This window comes from Echiichthys vipera (assembly GCF_963691815.1).
Source record: "Echiichthys vipera genome assembly, chromosome: 1".
NCBI lineage: Eukaryota > Metazoa > Chordata > Actinopteri > Perciformes > Trachinidae > Echiichthys > Echiichthys vipera.
The window spans coordinates 20,613,689-20,625,034 of NC_139826.1; the positions used below are offsets into that span (position 1 = coordinate 20,613,689).

Consider the following 11,346-nt stretch of genomic DNA (forward strand, 5'->3'; position numbering starts at 1 on the left):
CCAGCATGTTTAACTCACTTGTTATGCCCCAAAACTGCCAATAAAGCAGACAGTCAATCCAATAGATGACTGTTTCTGACACCTAAAGTCAACAAAAACAGTTAAATTCCTCGTCGAATCATGTGATTGTGCAGTAGAAAAGCCCTAATATTATGAAGTTGTCACCGAAATTGTTCTATGGTTTCCAACATATCACCCTAAACCACTATCCAACAGCGCTCTACCATTAAAACCACTGAGGTCCCTATAGTCCTTGTGAATAAGTAAAGTTTATTTAAATAGCACCGTCTAGAGCAGATATCACAAAATAGAAAATCAAAGCAATAGATATAGGAACCCATTGTGCTTCCAAAGAAAATCAGTATTAAACTCAACTGCCCTCATGGCAAGCCTTCCCTGCAGGCAGGTCATATCAGACCTACACCCAAATGGCTGTCCTCTGCCTCTGTCAGTCCAACCAATACTGTAACAGCATAAATGCCTGCCAAATGACACCCGAGTCTCTCTCTCTGTAACATTAAACCTTTAAATTCCAACCATAAAAACTCATAATATAAATATAACAAAAACCAAACCTAAAATATTCTGCGGCTTGATCAGAAGCTGGATACAAACACTTGATGTGCTCTCACTAGTGGCAATGGAAATACAACAAAATAATAATGGATCCTTTGTATTGTAAGCTCCTTCATTTATAAAGATCAAACAAAGTCAATATAGTATGAGTCCCAGAACTACAAAAAAGCCAATTTATGCACTGAAGCAACAGTGTCAATGTTCACCAATTAAGAGTCTAACTATGATAAACACATATATCCTTGTTGTGTATTTTTCCTGTTTCATACAAGGCAATTATCCTGAATATAGCGGTTAACCCTTTAATTTAATTATTTGACATCCTGCATAAATCCTTTCATTCATCACTTTACTATAAATATTATCAGCTCTGGTTAGGGGCCATTTCAAGCTCTTGGTCGTGCCCTAATCTGCTCTCTATTCCTTCACTCCACTCATTCCACCTGCTCCACTTTTTGAAACAAAAGTAGATGAAAAAGCTGAGGATACGGAGGTGATAGAAACAGGACTATAATTAAATTATAGTTTTCTTACCCCTTGAGATTTCCTTTGCAGCGACTTCGGTAGTCAGCCTGAATCCACAGGGAGTCAGCCTAAACCAAGTACCAGGCCAACGAAACCACTAACCGTCTCCAACAACCCCCACCTGCCTCTCCCTGAGGCCTTATAAGGAAAGAGAGCTGCCTATATATATCCAGTATCCTTCAAGACTCAGGTCCACTAGAACCAGTCAGCTATTTGATTAACAGAGTTTGCCCATTACAGTTTTTAGAGGTTTGTCCAATTGCTGGCTAGTGGCACGTCTGATGGTCTAGACAATGCAGATAATCTGTTATGGGGGGGGAGTCCCCCACATTTTTTAAGCAGCATTATTAGCTCTACAGAATAGGCAGCAATTTGGCGAGCTTATTCAAGAACCACATTGCTACAGGGCCGGTCATTTATTCCATACAGCATTTTGGAATAGATGTTGAATGATAAAACAAACTTTAGATAAGATTTTAGAGCTCATTGGAGAATGCACATTCAAATTCTGAAAATCTATTTTAAATTCAATGTGGCAATATATTGCATATCTGTTTCACATATATACATTTAAATTGTTCTATGGCTGCACTTTAAACAGTGCTTTAGTCCCTCTCTAAGGTCTTCCTCCATATGCACTCAGAAACGTCTTGAAACACTGTGCCGCACACTGAACTTTGGCCAGGGCCTATTTATAAAACTAGCTACAGTTACAGCTATTCCTGACACCATGTAGGAGCTGTGAAACACATTTCACATCTGAGGCAAAATCATATGATGGGACAACATTGAGTTACATTTGAGAAAATGAGAGAGAGTGGCAGGTGTGTGAGTGATGTAGCTTGGATTTTTGGACTGGTCCCTTCCCCATTACCTACCCAATAACATTTGAAAATGTAATTTTTTAAATAATAATGTCATTTGCATAATACATATGATATGTAATAAATTATAAATACAAAGTATATAAAAGGCATTGTGTTGAGAGGTTAATGTGTGAGAGGTAAGATCAGGATCATCAGGAGTCAGTGTGTCTGTGTGTGTGTGTGTGTGTGTGTGTGTGTGTGTGTGTGTGTGTGTGTGTGTGTGTGTGTGTGTGTGTGTGTGTGTGTGTGTGTGTGTGTGTGTGTGTGTGTGTGTGTGTGTGTGTGTGTGTGTGTGTGTGTGTGTGTGAGCCCTCTACTGGTCCTGTGGTGGTAAGTACACTCTGTAACCAAAGCCCTGTGATAATTTTAGTACATTATGTTGTTATCTGACAGTGAGACGTTGGTAAGCCAGGGCTCCAGGCTAATGAAGTGGTGGTACATATTCAGCAAGTTGAATGAGGAAGAAAAACCATTGGAGAAAAAGAAAAATCATTTTGATCAAAATAAATTTTGAGAACAGTTTGGTTCTGTGACTTTACTATTTAGTTTGTTCACTGTTTATTGATGTTTTTTTTGTTTTTTTTACTGTTTTGCTGCTTTTTCACATGCCTGTTTACTGTTATTTTTTTAGTTTTATGTTTTACTGCATTATCTTGCATTTTTTACTGATGCCTCTTATTGTACTATACCCTTTGCTGCTGTAACACTGCACCGCTGTGGGACTAATAAAGGATTATGTTATCTTATCGGATCAATATCTGCTTCTTCCAGTAACATATTTTGACATTTTGAGTATTATAGACAACACCTTTTGACAATGCAGTGCCTAGAGACATAGCAAGATGAATTATTCTCTCATCTTAGTCTAGTGACATGCTCAATTTTACACACTGGCTTATAATGAGTCATTATTTAAAGTGAACCCCTGGGCACTTTATACATTTAATAAGTCAGGCCTTAATTAACTTTAAAATATGAATCTTCAATCTTGGATTTACACTGACCTGGATCCAAGGCATTTTGACAGAAAATTATATTAACCGTCCTTTTCCATTAACTACAGTGTGTTCATACGGAGCTTTGTGAACAGGTCACACAATTTCTGTTGAGAGCATGGAGGATGGCAGCTTGCCAAAAGCTGCAGCAGCTGTAAAGACATTGATGCACAAAGTAACAAAGGAGATACACAGTAAGTTCTCCGGTATGTTGTGAACGCAGTCTAACTATACATATCCTTTCTATCCAGAGGCGCCACTTGCCAGCAAGCAAGGCAGGCAGCTGCCTGGGGCCGCAGGCCAATAGCGGACTCCCTGAGGACTGACAAACTTCAGACTACAGCAAAGTTTGCAATGACAGTAGGAGACCTGGCCTCTCTAAGGGGGCCGCACCTGACTCTGAACATGCCGGTTCAAGGGTGGCCCTGTGAATTTTTGCCTAGGGCTCAAACAGACTCTAGAATCGGCTCTGTTTCTATCAAGACTCTAAATATAAAAACAAAACAATAAAAAGTATATATATATATATATATAGTTTTTATATTATCAACTATCGCTTATGTATTTTGTGTTGTTTGATTGTTGAATGCCCTATCATTGAGTCAAAATGAATCAAGTGATTTGGGCACAGCCTCCAAACTCCTTATCACTGAAGCTGTTCAGTCAGTTTCCATCTGATATATTTTCTTCACAACTTTATCAGAATGCAGCTTTGTTAGAGAACTGATATTTAACGTTGTGATAATGTTGTAATAATTCATTCTGTAGCATGAAACCGAATGTGACCACAACAGTTCTATATCTGTCAGTTAAAAAACGTACGGAGATAGTATTTCACTATAGTGCAAGCTGCCTTAAAAGTTTCATGACAAGGCTTGTAAGCAGGGAACAGCCGGTGAGGTCCGGACAATAAATCGAGCCTCCCCATCCCACCACGTGACGACGCATGACGTATACAGCGCTCCCGATTGGCTGAGCAGGTGAAGGGCTGCGCTACAATAACAACACAGTGTTCCCTTGTCTCCTGTGTGATAAGGCACCCACTTAGTTAAGTTTTATAAATGACAAACTGTGCGGCGTTCAAGTAGCCACCACCGATATCTGTTGCAATATCTACGGCACAAGGTGAGACTAATATAAGCATAACATTTCTGTATATTCTATGGTTTAAATCAACCCGTTGTTCGGTTCTAACTAAAGACTGGGTAACGTTAGTTTAGCTGACTATTGACTTTAAAGCTGACCGTCGCCGTCTGGCTGTTCACTGAGGTGACGCATGTATTTCATTGCGAGTGTGTTTACGTGTTTGTTTAACATAATTTCCCCCACGGTTGCTGCTGCAGTGTTAAAGAGCTGCTATATTCGGCAGGAACTTATATTTTGGGCATTGTTGCTGACGGTTGCCTGTTGCAAGGCACGTCTCAATGTGTTTATATAGTTCCAAGAGCATTTTTAAGGTTGCTGGATTCAAGTTTTTTAGTTGATTGCCCAATTAAGTTGTCACATGAGATCATAATTACCACTCACTTCCCCCAGTTAAAGCCACTTCCTGTTTTTCTCCTTTGGTCTATCATGGTGAGCATGAGCCTTTTTTCTTGCTTAGTGAACCAGTCTAATCTTCAATTTGTGTGATGTGAATATACGTATATGGGTTAATCAAAATCCATTCTAGACCTTTTTAACGGAATTTCGTCCCTAGGCGACATCCTGTGCCCTTGTTAACTTCCTGTCAGCTGATGTCATTCAAATACACTGCAACAGGAAATAAACTAGGGACACATTTAGTATGTTTACATCTTTGAAAGGGTCTATAGAAATGTATTTGCTCCACAATCACACTTTTAACTAATTCTACACTCCAATTCCGAGTTCTGCATAAAAGCAGCCGTTAACAGACAAATCTATCATCTTCTTGTAGGCCAGACATGAGGCTGTGCTCCCTCCTTCTGATCTGCATGACAGCAGCCATGTCATGTGCCTATGTGATTTCACCTCCGTAAGTACAGCAAAAATACTATACTGTTGAATATGGTGTTGGATGAATGAACTGCTATTTTCTGCCTGTCGGTTTTTCATGTCTACTAGTCACTCTACGGAGAAATTAATGTATAGATTCAAGATTTAATATGTGTGTATGTATTTGTATGTATTTCAGACACATGTGGACCAAACTGATCCTGACCCACCATTGGCCAACCACCTTCTGTAGTGTGAGTTTCTTCCTGACTTATTTATTTAGTTATTAACATTTTGACTTTTTAAAAGTTGCAATAAGGCTGATTTACAGAAACGCAATTTGACACATCACAGTAGGAAAAAGCCCATGGTGCTTGAATAGCACAGAGCCGTCATTAATGTTATTAGTAGCACTTGTGCCAGATCTAGATTTGACTCTTTACGTATTCTTCAGTTGTTCTTTCATTTGTTCTTTCAACTTAAGACAATTTCCCTAATGTAACCTATATACTGTATCCCTGATTCAAGGTTTAATGCTTCAATATCATGTGACGTCTATGTCTGAGTCATGAGACTGCCTTTCGGGTTTGATTAGGCAAGATTCTGTTATGCACAGGAAGAACAGGTTTCATCATTCCATAAACCACAATATGAAACAAATGTCACATATTTAGTTCTTTTGGCAGCGGTTTTCTCGCTTTGTTCTGGGTTTCATTTCCTTAGTAATTGACAAGCATTTTCAGTAGAAGTTTCTATCTAGGTAAATTTTGGAGCACTTTTAATTTTGGACTTTGGACTTTTTCCACTATGTGGTTGTCAATAAAAATGCATGGCATACTGTACTGTATCTTCAAAGTGATTGTTTGTTTCAGTTAACCATTGATACTAGCGTAGTTAATCTAAGAATCAAACTAATCAGTAACAGAAATGCACCTTCATTGAGGTTATGATAGATTTTCGTTTTTCAGCTCAATGAGACACTGCCAGCTTAGAGTTAGTGAATGTTAATTACTAATGACAGAATTAAGTGTTAGGTCTGTATTCAGATGCAAAAAAAAAATCTAATTTTCATATGTTTCAGATGGAACATCCAGCATGTCATCCCAACTTTAGCTACTGGACACTACATGGACTCTGGTATGTGTGTGCATTTAATTTTTTTAATAATGTGGTGCATCTAGTTGTTAGAATATATTTAAGGTATAAAATGTAAGAATAAAATCCAGCTCAGAACTTGGAAGAATACTATAGGGATTTATTGTATATTTGCCACTAACGTACAGTACCAGTCAAAAGTTTGGACATGCTTTCCCATTCAAGTGATTTAGAAAGCATGTCCAAACTTTTGACAGGTACTGTATTTAGGAAAGTGACTGTAAGGAAGCACGTCTTTGTTGTTAGATTATAATACCTGTTTTGACTACCTTTTTTTTTCTCGCTACCTGCGAGTGAGTAACAGAGGGCAAATTATATATCTAACATGAGGATTCTCTCTGTCTTTTAGGCCAGATAAAGGGATTGACTGCAATTCATCGTGGCATTTCAACTCTTCCGAAATAGAGGTACAACACTGTTCAGATGGACTGTGTCTTTATAACTGGGTGTAACATTCATAGAGTAATATATTCTTTTTGTAGATCTATAGTCACTTTAATTTATCAAGAAGAACAGACACTGGTTACACCAATGACGATAGACAGGACAAAGAAGAAAGGGGCGAATACAGTAAAATAAAACACGTTAAAATTTGGCATTACTGAATTCAAGAAGGTACATCAATGACTTTCTCCTCCTTTTCTCTAGCTTGTTTATTAATTTATAAAAACAAATCTGTTTTGGGGTGTGTATTCTCAGGACCTGCTTCCAGACATGAAGAAGAGTTGGCCTGACTTGCTTAGCCCCTCATCTGCTGGATTCTGGTATTGTTTCAGTCAATCCTTTAATTCTTTCTGTGTGAATCTGTCTGACACTTATTTTTTTTAGTTTGTTTATGCTATAGCACTGTACTACGACCACATCAGAATTATCTAACATGTATCTTACAAATGCAGTGGCATGTTTTTTCTGGTTGTCTGCATCCTCAAGTGAATTTTGATATGCAAGTAATATGACAGTGATAATTACTACTTTATTATTGAATAATAAAACTGAGTAGTGTGGACATTAATGTACCTTTACTCCACTATAACCATGCTGTGTACACCCGTAAATGTTTATGATCTCAAAGAAATACAGTATGTGATCATACCTTATTTACAGACCAACCATAATGTAATAATAAAAACCAACATCTGACTGGATTGCATGTACCTCACAGTTAAAAAAAAAAAAAATTTCACTTCGCCCCACAATAGCTACAAGCATTTACTATCACCAATCAGCAATATACAGCCATTCTTGATATTGCACTATGTTGTATGGTGTATATATTCTAGTATATGTAATCTCTCTTTGAAGCTGGGGAATACACTATAAACTGCTGTGTCATATATTTAAAAATTAGCGTTTTGACAAGCACACTGTGTTCAGATATTTTTTGTTAACCAGCTCTGACATAGGCCAGGATCATAATCAGATCAAAGTTAAGTCATAAAAATTAAGCATTTTGAGATCATCAATACTATCACGTAGTGTACTCTAGGGGTGACCCCGAACCCCGAATAGTCGACTATTCAACAATTCAATCCGAGGAGCCTGCGATTCGACTGCCAATCTCACAGTTGAATCGTCGCAAAATGCAAAAAATGTGGTTATGAAACAATGGATTATTCCATTCTGGCTCTGGGGGTGCTGAGTGTCTGATTTTACATATAGATGCTTGGTGTCTCCCAATAATCCATGATAAATAGCCTATCTGGGTATAAATATAATTCATAAATATATATATTAATAAATACTGTCCCTATCTCCTTAGTGTGCGATTGAAAAACCGCCTTATGTTAGAACAACAAATACTTTTCATAAGATGCCCCTATCAGAAATCAGAAATCTCATCCCTCAGTAACCCTCTGCCTGACACGTGTGACCGTGCAGCGCTGTACTCGCGTGCACCCGCCGTCGTTTGTGCTATGTCCATGGCTCGCCACTCCGGATCAGAGGGTTTTTCATGAGCAAAACAAACTGATTCGACGATCAGTCGACTACAGACGTGACGTGACTAAATCAGATTCAACTATGAAAATTTTTAGTCGGGGACACCCCTAGTGTACTCCCGGCATCACTTAGTTTGTACACAATCATTGTTAAATGTATTGCAACTTGTTTGTTTGTCTGTTACAACAGGAAGTATGAGTGGCATAAACATGGTACATGTGCAGCCAAAGCAGCTTCTCTGAACAGTCAACATAAATACTTCAGCAAGGCACTGGAACTATACCATAAGGTGGATTTGGACAGGTACAGCAGATGCACACATATGCACATACACACCTTTTTCCTCAGAAATGGTGTTTTATTTTCTAGTTCTTAGTATTGACGTGTTGTTCCTGATCACTGTGTATATTTTCTGTCCACAGTGTAGTTCACAGACTCTGACTATTGTATACTTATTTTAGGTCACTCTGACTTACAGCATAAAAGCCTCAAATATAAATCTGTTTCTGTTTTTGTAGCATCCTGAATAAGTTTGACATCATACCTTCAGAAAAATACTACAAAGTAGGTCTTTTTATATTTGAATGTAAATTAAAATCTAAAATATTAGTGTAATAATATTGCCTCTCACTCTTGCTCTTCTCTCCATGCTTATGTGACTGTGTGTAGCTCTCCCAAATTGAAGGAGTCATAGAGAACTTCTACAGCGTCAAACCTAAGATCCAGTGCGTCCATCCATCAAAGGTATAAACACCTAATTGAATTCATATGATGAAATTATAATTTGCTGTTTGTTTTGCATGGTCCTACTTTTCTGGAATATTCAGGTGCATTTTTTTGTGCCAGGTAATGCTGTATATCAGAAATCTTCCAAATGTTGGCTGACAGTCTGTTACACTGTTACATTTTGTGTTTCACAGAATGCGGAGTTCCAGATTTTGGGGCAGATTGAGATCTGTTTCAACCCTGACTTCAACCTCCTGGACTGTGAGAAACAGTTTACCATGGAGACAATATCTAAAGGAGACTGGGACAGTCCCATTGCTATTGACAAGGCATCTGGGTTCAGTGTGTGTGACCGTGATGTGCCGGTTTACTACCCACCACTTACATAAAACACATACATGTACAAACTGGAATGCAACAGCACAATACAACACTAAGTTTACACACACACAGACATACAAACAAATCAACTGTACTGGTATTTTAGCATGTACACACACTTTTGCTGACTATGATTCCATTTCTCTCTTCACAATTAACATTCTAACTTTAATGATAATGAATGTCAAAAATATTACGGTGCAGTCTGAAAACATTTTGGGCTGCATGAAAATTGTCGCTGTTGCCGGTGTTTGAAAAATCTCTTTAAGTGCAATGTTCTTTTTATATACTACACAAACTAGGACACACTTCACTACTACTTAGTGCTTTAATGGAATTGTGTCCCTGCCTGACCCTTGCTAGTAGACGAATCCGATATAGTGCACAGCATGTTATTTCCACGGCCCAACGGGGGGGCATCGTGGTGAGTTCAGGTCAGGGAGGTGGGCGGGCAGATAAACAGTTTATGTGCATTTTGTTGGCAAATGAGTGGAGCCTTGTGTCATATTTCCAAGTGACTTCATGTTATTGGTTGCGTAGATGTCAAAACCTTGTGCACATCTTGTGATGGCAGGCCATATTTTATACCACATTTGTGTGCTTATGTGCCATCTCTTTTTTTTTTGCAGGCGTGATTAGATTTTTGGTTATTAAAAAAAATATTTTCCAGACTAGTCAAAAACGCGTATTAGTCTGGGCCTTCTCAGTTCACCTTCTGACCTAACCCCAATTGCAACAAAATCTCAGTGGGTCACAAACTTTCTCAAATTACAGCTAAATAGTTCACTAAAATGCGTTTCTGAAAAAAATTTACGTGAGACATAGGCAATACAGTAACGGAATATTAAATCATGTTTGAACAGCGCTATCTAGTTTTATTTCTCCTCAAAAACTGTCCTGGAACAACGAATGTACCTGCAGACTGGATGCTGACGCTGTCCGTCGTCGTTTTAAACCCGTCCGACTTGAAAAATGGTTGTAGTTGGTCCGTACAATGTTAAGCCACTGGAAATCTGTCTGTATGGGAGAAGAGCCAGACCTATCTGCCAGAACAAATGATTAATGGCTCTGGCAGATTTGTCTGTTTTTGAGGCTACAAAATAGCTGGCCTATTGTTAAATCACTGCACAAATATAACTGGGTATTATATTGTACATAAATTTGGGGCTATAGCCATAATTCTTAAACAAACACTGCAGCTTTGCAAAGGACTGTTAGTCACATTTCGGACCCTAAATTGACTAGAAAATAAATGTAGTATGGGGTTTAGTGTTAATGCTTCAGTTTCTTCTACATTATTGTTTTTAGCAGACATGTCCAAAAACAAAAGTACTTTGCAATGGAAACCTCACACCCCACACTTAACACATGACAAGGTGTCACAAATGTTCACCGTGCACCACTTTTGCCACACATGCCCCAAACCTGTACTCATAAATATTTGTTTCTCAAGGATGTTGTAAATGTTTAGCAAATCCCCAACTGATTTGACTTGTTTCTAATGGTGCTGTTTTTGTGCATAGATAAATCACTTTAGCTTAAGCTGAAAGGTAAACTTGTAATTGCAATTACAGCTACAGAGGACATGTGCTGTGGTGTGACATTGTTGAATGAATATTTGTACTGTCATTTTTTTTGATGTAAATAAATCAATATCAAATGAATTTGCCTTGGTCATCGGTGAGTTATGTAAAATGCAGCACTGATGAAGTAAGATTAAATTATGAATTTGCAATTTTAATACATGTGCTGTAACTGAAAGTGAATTCAACCTATAAATAGAGCTTGGTGAATGAATATAGAAGGACCATCTGCCTGGTAACAGTGGTGTCATTTTTGTCAGAATGTCTGCATGTTGTATAAGATACATTGTATAAAGTACTATGTCTATAGTACTTCTATCTGTCCACATCTACTCAGTGTGTATGAATATTAATGTTGTGATCTCCTTACAGAGCCGTAATCCTCTCGGGACAAAGACACCAGTCCATAATCCTGAATCTCCTCCCACAACACAGCAGATTGACTGAACACATCTGATTACATTTCAATAGTGCCTAAAATGCACTGAAACTATGTGCCAGTTATATTATTAATGTGGTCCAAAATGAAAACAGCACTATGAGCTCTGATTTTAGTGACGTTCCAAGTTTCGGGATCACACATTGAGTCTTTGAGGTGAATTACCCCAGCAGAAGAATTTGAAATCTTATTTTAGGAATAAATTA

At 38.1% G+C, this 11,346-nt stretch overlaps 2 protein-coding genes across 3 annotated transcripts in view; one reads left to right on the forward strand and one right to left on the reverse strand.

Moving 5' to 3' along the window:
* The window catches only part of myom2b (myomesin 2b), a 36,205-nt gene extending 34,944 nt beyond the window's left edge, over positions 1-1,261 (reverse strand). Inside the window, exon 1 of one of the 2 annotated variants that reach the window (XM_083914972.1) lies at positions 1,111-1,261. The gene's annotated coding sequence lies outside the window, so the exon portion shown is untranslated. The remainder of the gene's footprint in view (positions 1-1,110) is intronic. The other variant, XM_083914973.1, reaches the window with a different exon arrangement.
* Positions 1,262-3,962: 2,701 nt separating this feature from the next.
* rnaset2 (ribonuclease T2) lies at positions 3,963-10,773 on the forward strand. The gene is made up of 10 exons (XM_083924362.1): positions 3,963-4,087; positions 4,881-4,958; positions 5,118-5,172; positions 6,000-6,055; positions 6,423-6,480; positions 6,773-6,837; positions 8,201-8,314; positions 8,530-8,575; positions 8,681-8,755; positions 8,932-10,773. The coding sequence occupies exons 2-10, from the start codon at positions 4,888-4,890 to the stop codon at positions 9,124-9,126; spliced, it is 735 nt and encodes a 244-aa protein (XP_083780488.1). The 5' UTR covers positions 3,963-4,087; positions 4,881-4,887; the 3' UTR covers positions 9,127-10,773.
* Positions 10,774-11,346: the final 573 nt, after the last annotated feature.

Excerpts from the sequence above, each read along its gene's own strand:
- rnaset2 (XM_083924362.1), top strand. The coding sequence starts at position 4,888 with ATGAGGCTGTGCTCCCTCCTTCTGATCTGCATGACAGCAGCCATGTCA. Across the intron at positions 5,173-5,999 it reads GGCCAACCACCTTCTGTAGT|ATGGAACATCCAGCATGTCA; the intron begins GTGAGTTTCTTC and ends CATATGTTTCAG. Across the intron at positions 8,756-8,931 it reads AGTGCGTCCATCCATCAAAG|AATGCGGAGTTCCAGATTTT; the intron begins GTATAAACACCT and ends TGTGTTTCACAG.